Consider the following 23,410-nt stretch of genomic DNA (forward strand, 5'->3'; position numbering starts at 1 on the left):
CGGCTGTGAGAGGGAGCAAGCAGAAGAATGAATCTTCTACCAGCTTGCCAATCAGACACTATTGGTATTTGGAAGATAGTAATGATAAACACTTAATCAGGTTATTTCCTAACAACATATCTGCTACCAGAGTGTGTTTCCAAAGTAAATCAGACTCTTTGTTCTGGTTTCAGGAAGGCTTTTGTGGTTATTACCTATCCGCAGCAGAAATTGCATGATGTCTGTTTGCTTTATGGGTGAGAATATTTATAGGCTTTTATTTTGCGCTTAGAAAAGTCAAATCAGAAACCCTGAATAGAGCTCTAGCTCCAAGCTTTTGCACTTCATTTTCTGAATTCTTTTTAAGCCATTTAGTAATCAAAATGCTTTTCATATAATTCTCTGTTTCTCAGATTTTTGCTCTTTTGTATGCATGGTGTGCACAGATCTCATTCTCATGGGTCATCACTGGAGACCTTCTTACAGCCTTTCAGTATTTAAAGGGGACTTATGAGGAAGACGGAGAGAGATTTTTACTAGGGCCTGTAGTGACAGGAGAAAGGGTAACAGTTTTAAACAAAAAGAGGATAGATTTAGATTTGATACAAGGAATTCTTTGCTATAAGGGTGCTGAGGCCCTGGCACAGGTTGCCCCGAGAAGCTGTGGCTGCCCCTGGCTCCCTGGCAGTGTTGAAGGCCAGGTTGGATGGGGCTTTGGGCAAGCTGGGCTAGTGGAGGGTGTCCCTGCCCATGGCAGGGGGTTGGAACTAGATGGGCTTTGAGGTCCCTTCCAACCCAAACCATTCTATGGTTCTTTTATTCTATGATCTATGTGATGATGGGATCAATGTACACAAGAAGCTTTTTGCTTTAGACAAAATCTATCAATCAAAGACAAAAGTTACCATATTAATGCAAGCCTTATATCTTTGTGTGATAACACAGTATCTGTGTTACAGATAATTAGATAATTGTCATATTTTTTATGTTGGGACATTGTAAACTTTGCAAGCCTTTAGGAGTGAATGGTGACATGGAATGGTTGATTCACTTGCTCAAGGGGACGGATAACGTGCAAAAAAGCCGTAGCACTTCCAGGCTACTGGTTCTGTCATTACACTGAAGCAAGATGTTCCCTTCATAAGACATTTCCTCCCAGGTGTTTTTAAATGCATTTGACATGCCTGGAAGAAATGCTCATAGCTTTCCCACTACACTCAAAACAACGCTGAGTTCTTCACCTTCATTTTCTTGAAGTAAATATTGATCTACATGCAACAAATTCCTGCTACGGAGAGGAGGGGAAACAATGGCCTTTCAATATGTTCCTAACAGTTTGTGTGGCACTTAGACCCTGATATCCAAAGGACAGAGCAATTCAAATGGTCTGGTGGAAAAAAACCCAACCACTGGCTCAGTTCCTGCCTGAACCAGTGATGCCCAGTGTAAACTCATGCAAGTCATTGTGATATGAAGACATCTGGTAGATGGAGTTGAGATTAAGCATCCAAACTGCTCGTTGTCTGGGATTGCCTCAGTTTGCAGGAGTGAACAGTACAGTTTTCATCATGCTTGGAACTACAAACATCCCTGTGGTTAAACATGGGAACTCGCACATGCCCCTGTCACCTAAGCCCCCGAGCTCTGTAACAGCTCCAGTCCATGGAGAGGTCCAGGTTGGATGGCATCATCAGGCAGCATCCGGTACTGAGCTTAGCACAAAAACCGCTGGCGGAAGGGTGCATGAAATGCCTGCTAGGGCTTGTGAACCTGTGAGCATAAAGTTAAGCGAATTAACACACAATCACATTTTAATGCCCAAACAAGTGAACTGAGTCAGTCCTTTAATCTGCTGTAACTCTTTTTTTCCTTTCTGTGAAGTAGAAATAACAGATTCCTATCTGATGAGGTTTTATGAGGTTAATAGCTATGAAGAGCCCAGGCATTCTGGTGATGAGGGCCGTATAAACACAAAGACATTATGCAAACATAGCAATGCCAAGTGCTTGATGCAAATTCCTTGCTCCCAGTCTGATTTCCTCTCTTCCTTTGCGCAGTTTCTCTGTCAAGCAAATATACTTATTTCAGATGAAAATTCTGGTCACTCTGCCTAAAGTCTCCTGGTTGAATTACCAGTTGTGTTGGTAGCGTTCCTTCTTGGTATGTGTACTTGTATAAAAATGTTTGAGTTTTGAACAGGTCTTTGGGAGACTTTCCTCGCTGTGCTTCCTTGCTGCTTGGGAGTTTTAGGAGACTATTTTCTTTCTTAATGATTAAGGCTTTGTTAACAAACCCAATCCCTGCTTACATGGTAAAAAGAAGAATTTTGCTTTTATTGTGTTTTGTGATGTAATAGTGCAAAGACAAGCTTATTCACGTTAGTAAATGATAGATGACCTAATTGAAACTGAAGTAGAAAAAAATCACTGATTTAGCTAAATTGCCTAAGCATGCTGGTTTTGGAGAACTACTTGGATTACCTTTCAGTCCTCTTGAAAAGATTGTTCCTGATGCACAGGTTTAAACAAACTAACCACTTGTCCCTGACAGTGTTTGCCAAGCTCAGATGTATCTTTGTGAATAAAATGAGAACTATAGGTGATGGAAATGCTCTATGTCTTTACTGGTTTTGTTTATGTTAAATGGCTGTGATGCTAGTGCCATTGTACAGTTTCTTGGAGAAATTATAGTGTAAAATATCAAGGCATTCCCTTAAAAAAGAAATGTCATTCCAAGTGCAGCAAATATCGGATCATTTAGCTGTCTAGAGCCTGAAGCTAAACTGGATACTGATTGAGTATGAAATGTTTACGTTGGAGACGGAAGAACTGATATCAGAAGCCACATTCTTTTGCTTTATATTTTCAAGGAGCGAGTATTAGTCATATAAGCATATGATTTTCCATCATACTCCTCATACATGTGTTTGCTTTTCAAGTATTCTGTCTTGTTCTTGAATTTAACTTGTCTTTATGTAATGCCTTGAAATAGATTCACGTGTGCGCTGGATGACTTTGCGTGGCCCAGAAACCTACAGAGAGCTATGCCCTGATATCACACAAATCCAAATGGTGCTGCTGGTTTTCGAATCTCGAGGATGTATCTTTGATCTGAATAGGAGAAGCTGAGTTGCTCTAAGGAGCGCTCAGTCATAGTGACTCACATTTGTGGTGCTGAGCACAAAGGCGTGTGTGCAAGATAGATCTTAAATTTAGTTTTTTACTTGATCTTATTCAGGAAAAACTGTCAGAGATGTCTATAAGACCTTCTGTGTATAATTGGTGGGTAAAAAAAAAAACAACAAAAAAAGAACCTTTATAATGCTCTATGAATACAGCAAAATAAACCAGAATGCAGTTTCCTGGGATTTATTAGTGTGTTGATAAAGAATACTCTTTGTATTTCTGTGTTCACCGCATTGTCACCCTGGCCTTGGGAGCTTTCTGAAACACTGTGCTTGGGTATTCTCTCATGCAGGCCACGAGTCAGGAGTGGTTCTACTGGAAGAAGATTGGTACAGGTGATCCAAACCAAGTTTAAGTGGGTGGAAAGACCTAGGGAGTTGGTATGGTACAAGTAGCAGGGGTCGTCTAATTACATGAGTCCCACTCTTGTCCTAAAGCCATGTCCACTAATAAGGCAGTGAAGCGAGGGTTTAGAACATGGCCCTGTAGTTCTGAAAGTCTCCCAAACAGAAAAAGATGACTTTTCTCATTGCTCACCACAGCCATGCACCTGTTTGGCCTAAACTGGCACCTGCAGCCGATGGAAGGGCAGATGTATGAAATCACGGAAGACACAGCCAGCAGTTGGCCAGTGCCAACGGACGTCTCCTTATATCCTTCGGGGGGCACAGGGTTAGAGTTACCTGACAGGAAAGGCAAAGGAACCAGTGAAGGTATGGTTGGTGTGTGTCCATGTTGTGAGTCTTCTGTCTGCTCTGAACTCCAGCCATCCAATCTCATGTTCCATTACCCTCAATGCTGCCATCATCAGGTGCTTCTTCCAGTCTTTCACGTCTAGAACTAGTAGTTGTCAGTCTTGTTTCCATATGTTTCTAAGTTTCATACCCTTCTGATGTGCACTAATGTGATAAAACTGTGTGCAACTCTCAGCACACCTCTAAAGCATTCCCAAGGTGGAACTGTCTGTACCATATCTCACAGGCTACAGAAGGCCATCGTGTAAACCCTGCCTCAAGTGGCTGTTTTCATGGGGAAAAAGTATGTCTGGAAAATCAAATGATTCCTGAAGCATTGGATCAAGCTTTCTCTACAACAGTACAAAAATGTTTGAGTTTGCCTACTCATTGATTGCCACCTAGTACCAAATGTTTCAGGGGCCAAAATATTTACCAAGAGCTATTACACTGTGAGTTTCAGCACTCTGGAGTTGGATATTTCTTTGCAAAAGTAGCCAGAGAAAAGGCCTAGTCTCCACAAAGTATCACGATGTCAACAGCTTGCAATTTTAACTGAAATTAGAAGCAGCTCCTGGGTCATGAATTCAGCAGTGCATTACCCAACGGCTTTACATCTTACTGTGCTTCGTATACATGCAGCACTGCCAAAAGTACCTGTAAGGTCTGCAAAGGAGAGGTGTTTTATCCCTCCCAAGACTTAGCTGGAGAAATGAGAAATTCAAATTTTCAGAAAGCTCTTTTGTATGTATGTCAAGCTTCTTTAACGAGGTTAACAGATCCCAGTAAAATTGAAGTCATTGGTTATTTTTGGTAGTTATTTTGGAGGAGGAAGTTTTGGTGGTAAGAGATAAAAAGTATGCTACTGTTCTGGCAACTCCGTGAACTCAAAAGTTTCCACAGAGTTCCCTAGACTTTGGCTGAGAGCCTATGTTTACATATTTAATTTTAATTAATTGTAGCATTTTTTTCTTTAAGAGCTTATCTGTCTTTATTAGTCCAAATAAAAGCCATAATTATGTGTGTTCCTTAAAACAGTGTATTTACTAGCAACCGGTGGCTGACATCAAGTTGCTACAAGGAAAAATCAGCTAAGTGGGTTATTCTCAGCAAACCTTACTAGACAGTACAGCAAGCTGCAGATATCTCTGCTGTTGTAGTCAAAAATACTTCATGACAGATCCTTTTTTTTCCCCTTCTACTTGCCATATGTTTTATTTTTAAAACATCTAGTTTTGATCTGTCCGTTTCCTTTTAAAAGTCAAAATGAAAATAAATGGATGTATCCAAAGCTGCTGTCTAAATCCAAGACCTCCACTTCATTTCTTTTTTCAGCCATGCTTACAGCGACATCAGTAGAAGTTTTAATTGCTGCCAAAAAGCTCTGCTAAAAGACAAATCTGGGAAATGCCCTAGTTATGCCATTAGAAGGCCCCTCAATCACAGAATCCCAGACTGGTTTGGGTTGGAAGAGACCTCAAAGCCCATCTAGTTCCAACCCCCTGCCATGGGTAGGGACACCCTCCACTAGCCCAGGTTGCCCAAAGCCCCATCCAACCTGGCCTTCAACACTGCCAGGGAGCCAGGGGCAGCCACAGCTTCTCGGGGCAACCTGTGCCAGGGCCTCAGCACCCTCACAGGGAAGAATTTCTGCCTCACATCTCATCTAAATCTACCCTCTTTCAGTTTAAAGCCAAGTTAGTGCTTTATACAGATCTTAGAAAATCTGTGGGCTTTAGAGCTGAATATCTTCTCCTGACTAAAAAACACATTAGGGCAAGATTTTTCTTGCACGAGTAGTCCTGTCCAGCCTTAAAATGTAGCTCTGTCCCCATCGGATGGCTATGCCACTAATTCTGGACTAGCAGCGTTGCATGGCTGCTATTCTAATCCAGAATGTATGTGATGATTGAAATTTCTTTAAAAATGGTTTTAAATATATTTGAAAGTCTTCTCGATCCCAATGAAACAGTCCAGAATGTGTTAGAATTTCCTTACAGCTGATCCAAATGAATCATTACCGATGTCTTGCCAATTCTCGGTAATAGTCATTCCTTCTCGTCTGTGGCTGTGCTCCAGCACAGCATTTACCTGTGTTTAAGCCCATCCTTGTTTAGCAAAGCACTTAATCACATGCTTACATTTAAGCGTGTAATTAACTGCGATTGAAGTCAGAGAAATGTAAGTGTGTTCTTAAGTGTTTTGATGAGTCAGGGTACCTTGCTCTCAAAAATACAAGCAGATTCAGCAAGGGCTGAAATGAAATAGTTCATTCTGAAATCCAAATAAATTAAAAATAGTTGCTATGGCAACCAAAAAGTTCAAGGTAATGTGTAGAAAGAGCAAAGTAATTGACAGCCCAATTAAGAATTCAGACCTGAAGTTAATTTTAAGGAGTCAGATATTTTGATTAAAACCTAATTTCTGATTAGAAGCTGAAATGGCTTTCTTATTGGTCCTTCTTTATGAAGTATCCAGTCCATTGGCCCTGACCCTACTGTAGGTTAAACCCGATGAAACAGGGATGGATGTCAGGGGCTGAATTCAGCCTGGGGAAGAGAGCCTTTCTTGGGGCTCCGCTGTCGGGCCAAGCGTCAGCTGCTCGCAACATGATACAGCAGCTCTTGGGATATCAGCTTCTCAGACGTGCAACTGTCCACCAAGAGGAGACAGAACCTTTCTGATTGTGGGTACAAACACTTATTTCTGTGAAATTGTCTTTTGCAATCGCAGAGGTAGTTTGGCTCGCATGAGCGAGCGCTGCTCTCTGTACAGGCAGAATACACGCCGTGCTCATTTTCTCCAGGCTATCTCTTGCGTAGCAACGTATATCATTAAATTCTCACCTTCCCTGATTCACTCTGATGTACAATTAATGAGCAATCAGGGTGCGTATCAAATACTTTAGGTTTTCATCTGAATTTCTAAGAATCTATAAAACATGTCAGTAGTAATCAGAAAAAATATATCCTTCATTTGAACCAAAACATGGGATGTCTTCAGCTCTTTTTTAATAGAATCCTGAATCTTTTCATCTTACAATAATGGAATAAGAAACTTTGCTTGAAGACATGGGAACTGTTTCCTTTAATCCTGACAGCATGAAAAGTAATTTTTAGTATGCCAAATAAATATTAACAATCCAGTTGCTAAAGTAATCCCCTTCGGAATCAAGCTAGTTGATTTTCATTGTACACTTGTACTCTATCAGCACAAAATGATTCGAAAAAAATGTCCGTTTACCTAAGCTGCTTCTGATTATCTCTATTAATATACACTTTGACTAAAAAAAGGATAAAAAGTCAGCAGATTCCCCCCCTGTATTTATTTGAATGCGATGAACAAAGATAAATGAGAATCTTATAAAATTACCAATATCTTTTTTTCTATGAACATATATATACCCTTTGCTTTCTAGACTGTGCTAGTATGCATAAAACTTCTGCCAGAAGAAAGCACAGAAATGAAACTTGCCATCAAGCCCCGCTCCAACAGTGTACTTAAGCAGGTGCTAACTTTAAGTCAGGGATTAGTCTTCTTTGGACCCAAAGCTCTGCTAAAAAGTTTTACATAAGTTTAAAAAAAAAAAAAAAAGAGACAGAAAAATTTGACCTGAATTCATGATGGGTGGGAAAAGGTATTTTTCTTTTCCAATTCCCAAATGTAGGTTCTGGAAGAAAAAAACAACCTTACAATGTGATTTTCCTACAAAAGACTATATGTTCCTGAAAGTTTCCTTCTCGTTTTTTTAGAATCGCCGGATCTGTGAAACACAGAGTAATGTGGTGTAATGGCACAGAGATAACAAATTTATTTGAGTTTCTAAAATTAATGGTTAGTCCTTGTTGGTGACATGATGCTCTCCTTACTAAAGTCAAAATCTTTCAGGTGACACTACTGCATACTTTTTAACTAGAAGTGTCCTTCAATAAAGGCTGTTTGCTAAGCAGTTGCCTTCATCATCTTTATGCTCTGCATAAAGCTGTGGCCACTGCTTATAGCAAAGGCTGAAAAGGCAATATTCTGGCGTTTGATTTTTCATCCTGCCCCTCATTCCCTGGGCTTCCTTTGGGGCCAGATTTTTTGAAGCAGCCACCAGTTTTGAGAACTGTCAGTGTACGAATTTCTAACCTGGAATTTCCCAGATGTGTTTTCCAGGAATGCCGAGGTCCCTGCTCTCCATCCTGGTGGTCGCTTTAAGAAACAGCTGCCTCCATTTGCTTGTCTTCTGAAAGAGGATGAATTTAGAGATTGTATTGAAACCCAATTAAAACCTCTCATTTTTCTGAGTAGATATTATTACTCAAGGGCAGGGTATGATTTCCTTCATTTTTCTCAGTCCTTTTTTTGGACTGTTGAACAAATTTCAAATGCTGTTACCACTGTCAAGAATTAATTTAATAGAGAAACCTTTTCCTTTCCCCACTGAAGCATCGTTCATGCTGCTGTTCTCCACACTACCATTCCATTCTGTGACACACGTCTACCTCACTATTACTACACTTCTCTTTGCTAATGTAATGATGACTTCTCCATCTGTGAACTTATATTCATTTAGGATATAATATCAGATGATTTATTCTTATCTTCAGAATGTAATTACGCACTCTCTGATGTTACTCTTTAAACAAAAGGTCATTTTTCTCCAGGTTGCTCTTCTCATGTTCATGTTTTCAAACAAAACAGTTACTGAAGCCAGGAATAACCCTGCCAGTTTTCCTCCCATAATCGTATGGATTGGCTAGACAAAGTACTCTGAAGACCTCAGGACACTAATAGACTGTTTCTGGAGATCAATGTCAGAGATATCAGTATGATTGGATTACTTTTAGGATGTAAGCCTAATCCAAGATTTTTGTTCCTGTGTTTTGGCAGGAAAACCCAGTAGTTTCTTTCCAGACGACAGTTTTATTGACTCTGGAGAAATTGATGTTGGCAGACGAGCCACACAGAAGATCCCTCCTGGTACCTTTTGGAGATCTCAGGTGTTCATCGACCATCCAGTGCATCTGAAATTCAATGTGTCTTTAGGAAAGGCTGCTCTGGTTGGCATCTATGGCAGAAAAGGCCTCCCACCATCACATACACAGGTAATGGAACCTCATTTCAATTAAATAATAGTTGTCTTAAATTGTATGGCTTACTGTTTTATTTCAGCTATTCCTTTCAAGAATTTGTTGCATCCTTGCAAGGTGTTAAAGGTCATCTATCCGGAGAAAGATGATCAAGTGACAACTGCAAAATTCACACTTATTAAGCTGGTGGGCTGCAGGCAGAGGCAAAGCAGGCAGTTGCCTAAGGCAGCATGCTGCCAGAGGAGGAGAAGGGTTTTGTGGGCTGGTGGTCACAGAGGGTATCAGCTTGTTGCTCATGGCAGCGTGACATACCACCTTTTCCATCCAGTGTCCCTTGCAGCAGCAGCCACGCTCAACCCACGTCAAAAAGAATCATCTCTTAAACAGTCTTGTGTGTATCAGGTCTGTGTCCCTCTTTCAGCCTCTGCCTTTCTCCTCTCATGGTAAGGGCAGCAAGACCCCAGTCGCTCACCCTCATGGGAGCACGATTCACTTTTGTCTTCTGTGCTGAAATGCCTTGAGCCAACTCTTCACATTATGCATGTTGACTGTCAGATTAGACTGAGATTGGTCAGAGCGCGGTAATTGGTGTATAACCAAACAAAATCAAATTTTTACAAAAAGCCACTGGCTTACTTCAGCAGAAATCAAGATACAGTTATTATTCTGTAGGACTAAAATGAAAGCGGTTGCTTTTCTTGACACACCTTGGCAAAAGCCTTGTCAAGAAGTCACTTTCTGGGACAAGCTCTGAAGAACCTTCCCTTTAAATAAGGAATTTGTACGTTATTTTCTCTGCTTTCCATTTCAGTTTCTAAGCTGCTCTTAACCAGATTGATTAATACATTGGGGTGTAACTCTCATTGGCAATGCAAAGCATCTTACTCCCACTTGCCTCAGCAAGTTATCAAAGTATTACCAGGTTTTTATTAATTTTCTAACTTACCCCTGCTCTCCACTATTGAGAAGCCTAGTAAGCAACCAACTATTTGAGATCTATAGAAATACCCTGCTTTTATTTTCTTTTTGAACAAACAAATACATTTATTACAATCTTTCTGGCTAGTGTGGGATTTTCTACATATTAGCACACCTGCAACTTATTTATATCAAAGAGGTGTCATAAATCTACACTTTCTCTGCCTGCTTTTCTGCAGAATGAAAATATTTCAATAAGATCAGCAGGACATAAATTTAGTGACACAATAGTGCTGTTATTGCCCATTTTTAATCAGTCTCTTTTTATGGGGAATTTCAAACATTTAAAACTTAAAACTCCCGTATTATTTAAAGAAAACTCTAGTCATGGTTACATAATACTAACAGTAGATCAGAAGTCTGTATTAACTCTGATTTTTCTTGTTTATTATCATTATTAATTTCTGTTATGGAACAGGAGTTATTTCATGAATGGTTTCAATTGTTTAAATAACGAAATGTAAAATTTAACACCTAAACCTCAAGTCTATTTAACTTAAAGCAAAATCTTTAAACGTAGCAGGGCGCTACACCCAACCATAGTAATGTTTTAAGCAACTAAGAAGCCCAGACTGACTTCACCATTGCTGCTGTTTTTTCTTCAACCTCATTTTTTTCCTGGGATATTCTGAGTGATTTGTCAGTGTTAGGACCTTTCCCATTTAAAACAGTGTGATTGTGTATCAGTTGAAGCCTCAGCTGACAATGAGATGTTAAATGTGGGATGTGGCATGTGTTTGTCAATATTACGTGCTGGAGGAGGCGATGCACTTGCTCAGAGTCCTTGTAAGTGCTGCTTTTTGTGTAGCCACTGATTGAGAGCTGCCAATCATTATTTGGACCAAAGCATCACCAAAAAATGACTTGAGGGACATTTTTATTCAAACAATAAAAGTCATGGTACACAAATAGATCCCAAAACCCACCCTGTTCTGAAGAAATAACTTAATGAAACTGGAGATACTGAAACAATATTGATGTATTACTTGTTAATAGTTAATTTACTTTTGAAATGATCCCTTTTCCTAGATTTATCATTTTATAAACTTGCTGTCAATTAAAACATTGTTCTCCTTCTGTATATTTTGATATGAAGTTTAATCCTTAACATTTAATCTCACCATAGCTTAATAGCTTGAGGAATCATTAAATAGGTAACCTGTTTTCTGTGTTTGAATTGTACACATCTCTCATAGTTAATACATATTACACAAATCTCATCTTTTCTCTTGCATAATCCAGAGTATCTGCTGCACCCCATAAATCTGCGAAATGAGTTTTATATTTCCAAATTTTGTAAGGAATTTCATAAACAAGACTTTGACAAAATGTAAGCTTAGAGCAGTGATACAATCTCCCCTGGAAGAGTTTAATAAAAGGTCAAATTTTTTTCCCCAGTTTATCTAGTTGCTGGCAGTAGTAAAATTCTGGCTGATCGTCAGGTTTTCTTCTGTGTTAGATAAGTAGATATTTCTTCTGTTTAGATAATCTGTCTTCTGTAGCATGGGCCTTAACATAGTCTTTTCTCTTTCAGGATCTTTGAATTGATCCCAAGGCTGTAGACCCTTAGCATATATATTCCTGAATTTGGTAAAATGTTAAAAGTCACATATATCCATGCTAGAACAATAAACTATTCCAGATTCTCTTTGGGAAACTTTCTCTGCCTGTGGTGATCTGTCTTCTAGTCAAGGTTGCCAACAACCATGGACACTAATAAGTAAGAAGAAAATGCAAGCTCCAGATTTCTGTAGTCATAGAAATGGAGCCTGAATAAGCCTGAAATAGTTTACTGTTAACTAAAGGCATTTCTTCTCATTCTTCTCAACAAATCATAATAAAAGTTACATAATTTTATTATGGTCTATTAGATTTAATCTTCCTAGATCAAATCATTTTTTAAACTCTTTTTAACCTAGGCTAAATTTTGTTAAATCATAAATTTTAAGGATTGGCCATCACAGCTTGTGGGAGGCATTTTTCTATTGGTACAATTTGAATTGATTAACATGGTATTTTATCTACGATTTCCTTGCTTGCAATAACTCTACTTGCATATTAAAAATTTCTGAATGTATTAAAATGCAATAAAGCACGATCCATTTGTGGTACAATTAATATATACAACTAGTAACTAGTAACTTTGCAAAGTCATCAACATCCACAGCAGCATCTTGCAAATATTTATAAAAATAAACTTTTGGCAGGAAGCCCCAAGTAAGCATAACCCAGATTGGACCGTAACAACAGCAGCTCACCGTAGCTGAATGCCTTGAAATTATTTTAATCTCACTAAGCTTAAAGCATCCTCATCTAGTATGTAGCGAGAAAGAGCTGCTCCTAAGGCACAATCCATGGACATTTCTTAGATGTCAACTTTAGGATGAGGCAAATTGCATTCTAGAAGTATTTCTTTCTTTGACTGCAATACTGTGGTTCTAGAAAACTAATTCAAGCTGCCACAGAGATGTCAGCACTTCATGAGACGAACTTTACCTATGGTGTCTGCAGTTACCGTTTAAAAACCTAGTCAGTCTGTTCCATCATGCTCCAAAATGGAAGTGGAACTATGTTGGCTTTTCTCTTACTGGTTTTAAGTTCTTCAGTACACCTGGCCAATGTTTTCCTCAGTCCAACTCAACTCCATTGAGACACTTCCAGCAACCAGACAGCGCCGCGATGTCCTCTGTCACTGCCCTTCTCAGCTGTGTCACTGAGGCCACGCTGAGACCAGATGAGGAATCAGCCTAGGCGATACCTCATCCTCGAGGTGGCTACAAATATCTGGCTCACGAAGTGCCATTCAAACCTCTCACTGGTATCCTCCTAAACTTAAAATCACTAAATCATGATTTATTTTTTTTTAAATAGAAACTTACATTTTTAATTGTTGTTTAAGATTTTGTATTTTTATGTTGTATATTGTATAATTTCTATTTACATGATATTTTTTTTGAAAATAGAGACTCTGTCTCTGACAAAGCTAACTTGGGTAGACACCCAAAAGGAATGCCTTTTGAAGGTGTGCCAGCTTTTATGTTCTTGAAAGACACTTCAGCACCAAATTTGAGAGATCTATATACTGAAATACAGCAAAAAATTAAAGCAAGGCTCAAAACGTTATTTCATGTAAATAAATGTTTTAGAATACCGTAATAAAAATACTCTAGGGACAAATTTGGTCATTTCATGTGTAAGCTATGTCATATATAGCTATTTCTCAAAATGTTGTTGGAAAGAAACACTTTTAATTTTTTTTTTCTTAGCAATGAGTGCAGAGGAAAGAACATGTCATAGAATTGTAGAATCATTTTGGTTGGAAAAGACCTTTAAGATCAATGTCATCAAAAGTCCTTACCTTGCTTGACGTTGAAGACCATACCAGACAACTTAATAATATAACAGAAGCACCAAATTTTGCTACAGTAAAGTCAAAAGGGATAATGAATCAAAAGCCTAAATATTGTTGCCACACTCAGCCAACACTCAGCAGCCATTCAGTGCAGCAACATTTACTAGTACCAAAATAAGTGGTGGTGTTTCTTTCTGCCTGTCTTCCTCCTTCCTGCCAAAAACTAAAAGCTTATTTGACCAACTGGATGAGAGAGGCGAAACCAAGTGAAGTCAAGGAATAGAAAAACTACGCTGTGCCTCAGCTGCGGGGTTCTGCTCACAAGATGTCCCGTTCACCTAAACACATGCTAAAAGTCAGATTAGATAAGGTTCACTTAACATTAGTGATGTCGGCTAGGCTTGTATCTGACTCGTCCTATTAATATATTACCAGACAGAATACAATTATTGCAGAAAGTCAGTAGAAAGTTATTTGAATTGGGAACTAAAGGTAGTTGCAATACTAGTAGCAAAATCAAAGCAGTTATTCAGCTGAAGTTACCCTGGCAAAAAATAAGTATGTCCTTTTGAGGAAAATTTCCAAAAGCTACCCTTTAAATGAGACTTTTACATATTACTTTTTCCTCTTTTCCATCTTCATCTTCTATGATCTTTTAACCACTTTTGCTATTGCTTTAAGATAAAACCCTTGCTGGCTAAGGAAAATACTTCTGCAAAACCTCTACCAGAATTTCCCTACAAATACCTCTTACCTTTTTCTTGGTGACCCATAGCAATTCTGGCAAACAACCCAGTTAGGCCAGATACATTTTGCTATCTATTTTCCTTTATTAGCCAAGACACAAAGAAACTAACAAATAAGGTTCTTACATCATACGTACAGTGCCATTTCGGCACGGTCCCTGGACCTCGTGTTTCCCTGCCTGTGTTTCTACAGAATGAGAACACATCAGTAGGGTCAGTATGCCCCAAATCACATTCTAAATAAAGATGATTTCTTGATTCATGTAATTACAGGAAAATACATTCATATACTAGCTATTTCCAAAATGGTTATTTGCAGGTAGTCCAGGAATGTACTTGATTTACCAGAGAAAATCCTGTTTATGATACTTCTGTAGATGCACGTTTCTAATACTCAATGCGAAGTATGTCTCCCTCATAAGACAGACCCCAAGCAAGAGACTTAAGCTAGAGGAAACCTGAAATAAACACAAACATCACTCTTTTTTTATGTTTCAGTTTGACTTTGTCGAGCTCCTTGATGGAAGACGTCTACTGACGCAGGAGGAGAGAAGCTTAGAAGGACCTCAGCGGCAGCACAGAGCTTTTGTGCCCTTGTCCAGCCATGAGACAGGATTTATCCAGTATTTAGATTCAGGAATATGGCATTTAGCCTTCTACAATGATGGCAAGGAATCGGAAGTGGTTTCTTTTCTTACTACTGCTATTGGTAAGGATTTCCTGTATTATTCCTACACTCCTAAATATGCCTCGAGGCCAGGTATTAACGCACATACTCAAATTGCATGGTAGCTTTGTGTGGTTTCAGAGAGGATGCTTGTAGGGGATGTGTTTAGCAACAGGCTGAATACTCTTAGGCCCTAAATATCTCATAAGCATTTTGTAGGTCTTTTAAGTAACTATATCCGTAACGAGATTCTACCCAGTGCCAAAGATGGATTACAAGCTTGAAATTCCCTGCTTCGTTTTCTTCCTTTAATCTTCTTTTTATTTAGGTTGGTTGGTTGGTTGGTTGGTTGGTTGGGTTTTTTCTCTTTCTGGAGTAGAGGTATAGGAATGATTAAAGAGCACACAGCAGCACCATGCAACATTTTCGTGTGACACACAGTCCTGACTTTGAGCACCATCAAAATTACTCAAGCTGGAGTTCAGGCAGAGTACTGGGGTTAAAATTCCAATAAAGAGCACTACAAGGCTTGATAGTAGGACCCACAATAACACGAATCTTTGTTTCTCCTTGCTAACAGAAAGAAGCTGAGATTCCTTAAGAACGAATTAACTAAACAGATCTCAGTTTCTCTGGCAGTAAAGTGCCCTGCCAGTTCAGCGCAAAGGCACCGATTTGTTGCTGTCCAAGGAGAAAAGGATGCTGCCTCTGGGCTGCCTGACAGCCTAGCACACTGGGTGTTCTTCTTCCACCCTGTAGATATCAGAATCTGTTTCTGATTCAATAATATTTAATTTTAAATTAGACTGACCTCCTGAAACTGCTCATATACCCAAATTAATTTGGTTGTAATTTAAAGATTGCTCCATAAAGCTAGCACTCAGCTTTCTTTGAGCCACAGTGATTGTTTAATGGACTTTTTTTCTTTGCTGAAAAAAGCAGACTCATTCCAAAGCTGCCATTAATCCCTCTCCCAGAAGAGGCATTGGCGTTGAGTCTCAGCTGTCTGCAATAGTTACCTAAGAGCTATGGGCTGTAATTTGTCTTGGCAGGTTAATTAAAAGTTTAGGTCTTATTAAAGCAAAGTCATTAAGATCCCAATATTCCATTTTAGCGCTAAAGTTTATCTAATGCAGAAGTAGAAACACTCCTTAATACTCTGTTAAATTTAGAAGCTGTAAATGCACATGTTCAATCCTGTTCACAGTTAAGCAACGCTAGAAATAGTTGCGTGTTAGCTTCTGAAATTGAAGTCCTGCTCTATGGAATGCGGATTTACTTTCATTTAGTTTGCTTTAGCAATTTGAGTTTTTACTTACACCGACCACCTTCTGCCCAGAAGAAGCTCCAGGTAATCTTCTGAGTGACTTCTTTTTCCTTGTCTAAGAATTTCTTCATCACAGGAAAATCAGTAAGGCTCTCACAGCAGAAAACACTTTTAAAGCACAGTCACTAGTTGTTCTCGTTTTCACAGTGCTGCTAAGTATTCTAGCCAGACTTTTCTCTTTGCCTCACTGCACTGTCATAAGGGGGGAAAAAAACAAAAAGCCAAACCGTTCTGAATTTTTCTTTGAACAGGAGGGGAGTGGTACAGGTGAGAAGCATGTCAGACTGTCTTTAAGGCAATCCTATTTTTTTTGTTTATACTATACCTTCATGACCATGTGATAAGTAGAACGGTTCACAGTATATCCTCCCTGCTTACCTCGAATCATTCTGTCTTTCAGTACAAGGAAGTTTTCTTTTGCTGTACCACAAGAAAGAGCTTTGCCCTGTATGTGGGAATCATTTTGCCCACTGGCAGCTGTATAGCAACACAAAGCTACAGTGTACAGGAAAAACTGTTTAGGTACAAGCTCTGCACTTTGAAACTCACTTGAAATAAGTAAAAATTTTAGATGGGAGGAGGTGGCTTCTTGGCTAGAATGTGGCCAGAGAAGTGCAGCATTTTTATACGTGCCATAAAAAAATGTAATAACCTTAACAAGTTGGAACCTTTCTTCTCTAGACTAGATTTCGACAACTTCTTGTTTAAAAAAAATCAAGGCAGGTGTTTTGTGTAAATGTACTGTAATGCTTCAGAACCTCTCTAGTGTATTCATGAGGTCTGGCAAGACATGGTTGCTACATTTTAAGTCTATAAATACCATAATACTGTAGTGTTATAATTTTTGTCAGTGCCAGAGTAAAGAGGATACAGCAACCTGACACAGTGTTTATGAACTAGGGTGTAAAATTGCAGTGCCAAACAAATAAATCGAGTCACACCTGATGGGAGCCTCAGATCTTTCTGTGTGGGGTGAAGAACCTGCAGAGGAGTTGTGTTGACTGTCAGAGGCAAGCTGCCATTTAATTTGATTTCTGTGACCGGAGCACGTAGAAAAATCTCCCTTTATTATTGCACTGACATAGGGTTTACAGTGAGAGTGTGTTTGAAAGGTATAGCTGTGATGAAGGAAGAAGTAGGATCTGGTGATCTGAGAAGAGGACCAGCAGCTCGGAACTCCTGAATTCTGATTGATGTGCTAATTCTGACCCAGCCCAGGCTCATGCTTCAGCTGCTCACCATGTAAAACTGAGGAGAGTGACATTTCCCCAGAGATGCTGCGAGGCTGATAGAACTGCTGGGAAAATGCATTAAGCATTAATTAATAATCAGGCATAATAGTAGAAAGCACAAAATTGATAATGGTGATCATAATGATAAGTTCATAAAGCCAAACTGTGCAGTCATTCCTCAGGCAAACCTCCCCTGTGAGTAAGGACTCACCTGAGTAAAGGACCATAGCTTTTACTTCAGCAATAAAAATGTTGAGTGGAAAGCGTGCTGATTTTCCAAGTATATCTGCTATGTTCCAACAGACTGAATTTTTCAGAGTCAGTAAAATCATTGCAGGCTCTATATGACAATATAAACTGCAATTACTGTCCAGTGCTTGTCTGGAATGATTTGGCCTCCATTATTCTAGAGAAAACTGGAGAAAAATGGAAAAAAGCATCTGTATTTGCAGTTTGATAACACACAGTTAATTTCATAAATTGTGAGGCTGTGCATCATACAGTTTTGGAATCTGATATAGCTGTAACTGAATCCACTCAGGAACATTAGCACTGATTTTGAGGGCAGGAGATGGCAGTTTAGCCTGTTTTCTGAGAGGATGTGGAACTATCATCACTAAAAAGGTAGGTGGTATCAAAATGCGTGCCTGTTACATGCCACTGCACGTAAACCTGGGGAGAGTACGGCATCGTAATGCCTGTCAGAGCTTACGCTTCTGCATAATACAGGCAATTCAGGTGGAGAGGAAAAAAAAAGATTATTCTGGGAAAGTTTTCATCTTTTAATAGCATTTTTATATCCCATTCCTCTGAATTACAATGCAAGACATTATAAAGGAACGGACAATCAAGGTCTCTCAATAATAAATTAACCTTTTTGTAAATGACATTGGCGGCACTTTCTGAAATTTCTAATAGAAACGCTTCTCTGAAAAGCGCCTTGTGCATTCACCTCTGCCTGATAGCGGTGATTTATTCAGAGCAATCTTGTGTAAGTGGAGCAAAATAGTAGGCTGAGGAATCAGCTGGAATCAGCACATCTGAGACAGAGATGTTGGCCAAAAATCGGCTCAGGAGAAGCAAGAAACATCTGAGAGCCTGAAAACAGCATCGATGGAGTCAGAGAGAAAGTGTCTTCCAGCAGCTGTTACTGCTGAGCTCAGGCAAGCTTGGCTGTGCAGGGCCACTGAGAAATCAAAAGGAAAAGCAAAACCAGCTGTCTGTGAGAGCAGAGCATCTCTGTTTACCAGCATGGCACCCAACAAGTAATAGGAAACACATGTAGAACACCCGTGATAGGATGCAAGGTTTATCTCGCTTTTATCTTCTGCAAGAGACAAGGCTTAAGTTCAAGAAAAGGACCCTTGTTCCTCCTGCCCCCTCCACTACCCATAAACTACCGTAAGTACTTTCCTCCATCAAAGTGCAAAGCGAGCTGAGGGTGTTCTTTATAAGGGGCTGCCGGCACATACAGCACATTGCAATATACATCAAAAGGCAAGCTCCCTTCCTGCAATAGCCTAAAATATAACCCACCCCCATACCGTCCCTAGGACATCAGTTCACACATGGAAAGGATGCCAGCGGAGGAGCACTTCGCAGTAGGACTGAGCTTAGAGAGGAGAGAAGAAATTACAGGGCACAGAGGCAAGCGTGGGACTGGGAACCCTCCTTGTGTGAGAGGTGACAATAACGACTCTTCCTTAGCTCTGGGTGAAAATGCTTTTGTGTTTAGCTTGGTCTTAGCAAAGGGAAAAGGAAGAGCCCGAGTAGCTCAGATTTGCTTCCCTTACTTTTGCTGCCCGTGTGTAGGCTAACTTAAACTCAACTTCTAATTCAGAGGGGATGCATAAGTGTGATCCACTTACAGTCTCAAAGCCATTCATGTTATCTACACTTGCTTTGCTAATGTCTGGAGAAGTCTAAATTGGTTTCATATAAATATTGAGGAGTCAAGAGACTGTGCAGGCTAACATGGGGTGTGATCTGTTCTGGCTTACACTTTCTTTTAGGTCCTTAATGCCTGAGTTACTTGACTTAAAACTCCCCCATGTACGATAAGATCTTCAGGACTCTGAATAAGGAAAAGTGGTTTTAATATCCCAGCTACCCTTTTCTGAACTTCTCCTTAGGCTATATCCAGCAAAAGAGGCTGAAATTTTGGCAAGTACTTTGCTGAATCAGGACCCTTTAACTGTTAATGGGACTCCAGCTGCTCCATGGAAGTGCTCAGTTACTACAAGTGTTGTTCTCCCCTACTGCGTATGAGTATGGTCATCTTAGTCCTTCCCCTGTTTCACAGAGGGACTTCTGAGCGCTTCCACCTTGTGGTAACCCTCTACAGATAATTAATTAGTAGCCTGTTCCTTCCCAGACTCACAACTCCTCTTATGCTTGCTCTCCACAGAAGAAGATATATAGCAGCATATGAGAACCATGGCAGGGAGGAAAATCACAACTTTGCTTTTGATGTTATTGATCTCTCTCCTGCAAAATAACAGCAGAGCTTTGCATGCTCTGCAAATAGTTTTTTGCCTCCAGCTCTCTGTGTCCCATTACAAGCCCTTGCTTGACAGACACTCTGTCAGATGGTCAGTGCCTTTTTTGATTAACTTCTTGTTGCTGCCACCTCTTTTTTGATGCTTTGTTTCCTGCATTTAGCTCTTACCCAGGTTCTCTGAGTATGGTAAAGCTTGTAGGTCTCAGTCAGGTAGTATTTAGAAAAGATACAGTCACTTCATTCAGGTATGAAGCAAAAAGGGCATTTTTGAGTCCCTGCCAGGCAGTGTTAGGGTTTTTTTTTCCCTTGTGAATTTGTTCTCATGAATGATGTTAGGTTGAGATGTCTGCTGGATTGAAAACTTACACTTATTCACAGAGTAGGTTCAGGTTATGCTGCGTCACTGCAAGGTGTCTTCCACTAAACATCCAGCTGGCCAGAGGACATAAGGTCCTTCGGTGATAATTGAATAAGTTCATTAGTTTCTGGGCCACAAGCACACATTGCCAGCTCACGTTGAGCTTCTCGCCCACCAACATTCCCAAGTCCTTCTCCTCAGGGCTGTTCTCCATCCATTCTCCGCCCAGTCTGTAGTTGTGCTTGGGATTGCCCTGATCCATGTGCAGGACCTTGCCCTTGGCCTTGTTGAACTTCATGCAGTTCACACAGTCCCACCTCTCAAGGCTGTCAAGGTCCCCCTGGATGGCATCCCTTCCCTCCAGCGTGTTGACCCCACCACACAGCTTGGTGTCATCGGCAAGCTTGCTGAGGGTGCACTCGATCCCACTGTCCATGTTGCTGACGAAGATGTTGAACGGCGCCGGTCCCAGTACTGATCCCTGAGGAACTCCACTCATCACTGGTCTACATGTGGATATCCTGCCCTTGACCACAACTCTTTGAGTGCGACCATCCAGCCAATTCCTTATCCACCAAGTGGTCCATCCATCAAATCCATGTCTCTCCAGTTTAGAGACAAGGATGTTGAGCAGGACAGTGTCAAATGCTTTGCACAAGTGCAGGTAGATGACATCAGTTGCTGTTCCCTTATCCACCAACGCTGTGACCCCACTGTAGAGGTTTTTTGTTTGCTTTTCTTGGTAAGACACCTATGATGTTTTTAGATGGACAGTGATACAGCTTAAAACTTCAGCTCCTAGGAGTCAACAATAGCTTTAGCAGTCCCTTCTTAATCTTTTCACCTTTTTCCTCAAAATTCATGAGCAATCTCATTTCCCAGTGAAGTGAACCAAGGGGATGAGCATGTCCCAGTGTTAGAGTCTATCTCCCTGTCTGCCTTTTCAGACATCTAACAGATCAAGCATTGCTCCCGGTTCTTAAACCCCCTTCAGCTTCAGTCAGTAATGTTGGTACATGATCCTATGGCACATTGTTCCCTAAACCTTACCTGCAGCTTTCTGCCTGCTTCTGCTAGAGCTGCAACACTTCCAAGAAACCTGAAGTCAGACCAATTGTTTCAAATCTAGATGTTATTTGTGATGACCTTTTTTCTCCCTGCAAGTGTCTGAAACAATTCTTACATAATAACCCTGCTTCCCAAGCCATAATGGCAGGCAAAATTATTATTTCAGGATTTTTCTTTTGAAGATGTAAGGCATCTCTAATAAAGGCGAAATTAGGGACACATCTCAAAGATAATTAAATAATAAGAAGCCTGTAAAGGTCAGATGCTTGGCTGTAAAAACTTCCGCAGCTGCTCTTTCCGTATAGAGTGTATCTCTTCATTGATGCTCTGTGAGTAAAAGCTAGCAGTAGAAAATTACAATGTGTAAAGCCAGCTTAGCTTTAAAGCAGAGATGGAATAATTTATTTAACGTTACACTTGAGCTTTTTCTTGATTTTTAGTTTGATTTTTATTTGTACACTCCTCTTTCAATAGATCTTATGATTACAAGTGATGATTTGGGTGGGAAGTATAGACAAGCAGACACATATTTTCATTTATATTATTGTACAAAAGAAATTAAGCCATGTTTGTAAAGACCGCTTGGATGCTAGTAAGTATTCATCTCAATAGACGTTAGACGTATGAATGTCTTTAATGATCCAGATTTTGTCTGGTTTTGATCATGATTTAATGTGGAAGAAAAACGAAGGTAGATTTGTCTTTTTGAAAAGCTTTGCCTACATCTGTACTTACATGGGCTGGTAGCCTTGAACTTGCTTGTCAGTGTGCTGTTTGCAGGCAGGCAAGTTCTCTTGATCTGACAGAGCTTGTACAAAAGGTTTATTGATTGGGGTAATTACTTTAGTTTTAGGGTCAAGAAAAGGTTTATTTAATACTGAAGTTAAAGCCTTTTTCTTTCTGTTATTTCTGTCTCATTTTTATAATTTTTTTTAGTTCGCTTTTTTCAGAACAGCAGAATTCTGCCTTAATAACACGGCATATAGTGCTATCTGAGGGTTTCTGGAGAAATGTGTAAAACAGTGCATATGGTTTTCGTTTTTACACTTTTGTATATAGCTCTTTCCATGCACCCCAGACTGCAGGCTAATGTAAGCACAGCTTGTTTTATTCCTGTGTCGTATTACCGAGCTGCTAGAACAGCTCTGTGCAGACTTCTTTCCATGAATGCTCCCCTGCTAAAGCACAGAAATAAGGTTGTGGGAGTTACTCGTCCACTTTGGCAAACAAAAGAGAGCCCTTTCAGTACTAGAACAACAGACTTTTCAAAGATTTCATTTTCCAAAGGCTGTATTAAAGTGTATGTACTTGCATGCAAGACCACAAATGAGAGCAGAAGTCAACAGCATTGGCACCTCGGGAGATACCGGAGCAGCGTCTCTCTCTTTGCAGGGGGGCTGAGGGGGAAGAGAAGGACATAGTCTGCATGGTACCTCCTGGCATATGTTGATTTTTTAAATGATAACAATTGGTCTGTGTATTAGATGTGTGACTGCTTTCTTTATCTAAATGCTACAACAGTCTCAGAAATAATTACATAAATTATGTTAAACTGATTTCTAGCTGGTTTGCTGGAGGCTCAGAGAAGAAACACGATTTGACCAAATTTGTCCAGCGAGTCCGCTGGAGGTGGAAACAGAGCCATGAGTTCTGCTTCTTCTCTGGCCCTGATCAAAGACCACTGACAGCTCAATGCAGTTGCCTGAACACAGACATCGAGCGGCACCCACGATGTGCCGGGGAACGGAGGGCATCTCTGCAGGGGAGCAGATCTGACACAAAACCTTGAGGAGACTCAAGCCCTTCTGTAGCAGTGACTGGAGACCAGGCATCATACGTGAGAGCATGTCTGTAGCACCAGCACCGACCTAAGTGAACCTCTGACATCAGTCATGCCAGCTGGTACATCCTTATTTGTCAGGCAAGATGTATTTGCTAAAGAATTTATGTAAAATGAAACTTAAACTTTAATGCACCCAAAATTTGAACATTGCCAAGGTTTCATGGCATTTGTTTGACCAAACGAGATCACATTTGAGGTCCTCTCTGTGTATGTATGTATGCAAGAATGATTTGCTTTTTTTCCCCTAGAATACACCAACTTACAGCATCATTTAAAATGAAACTCAAGGCCAGCTTTAGCCTTGCCCTGAGCTACAAGAGCAGAAATCGTAATGTTCACAACATGAAGTAACTTTTCACTTGCTAG

General features: G+C 40.0%; 1 protein-coding gene across 7 annotated transcripts in view; it reads left to right on the forward strand.

The window, feature by feature from the left end:
- TENM4 (teneurin transmembrane protein 4) overlaps window positions 1–23,410 on the forward strand; it is a 610,330-nt gene that overhangs the window by 419,629 nt on the left and 167,291 nt on the right. For 6 of the 7 annotated variants that reach the window (XM_075742510.1, XM_075742514.1, XM_075742513.1 and 3 more), the window contains 3 exons: window positions 3,707–3,877; window positions 8,774–8,988; window positions 14,548–14,758. In XM_075742510.1, coding sequence (XP_075598625.1) covers window positions 3,707–3,877; window positions 8,774–8,988; window positions 14,548–14,758 — 597 coding nt within the window. The remainder of the gene's footprint in view (window positions 1–3,706; window positions 3,878–8,773; window positions 8,989–14,547; window positions 14,759–23,410) is intronic. The other variant, XM_075742516.1, reaches the window with a different exon arrangement.

The sequence above is a fragment of the Balearica regulorum genome, chromosome 1 (genome assembly GCF_011004875.1).
Source record: "Balearica regulorum gibbericeps isolate bBalReg1 chromosome 1, bBalReg1.pri, whole genome shotgun sequence".
NCBI lineage: Eukaryota > Metazoa > Chordata > Aves > Gruiformes > Gruidae > Balearica > Balearica regulorum.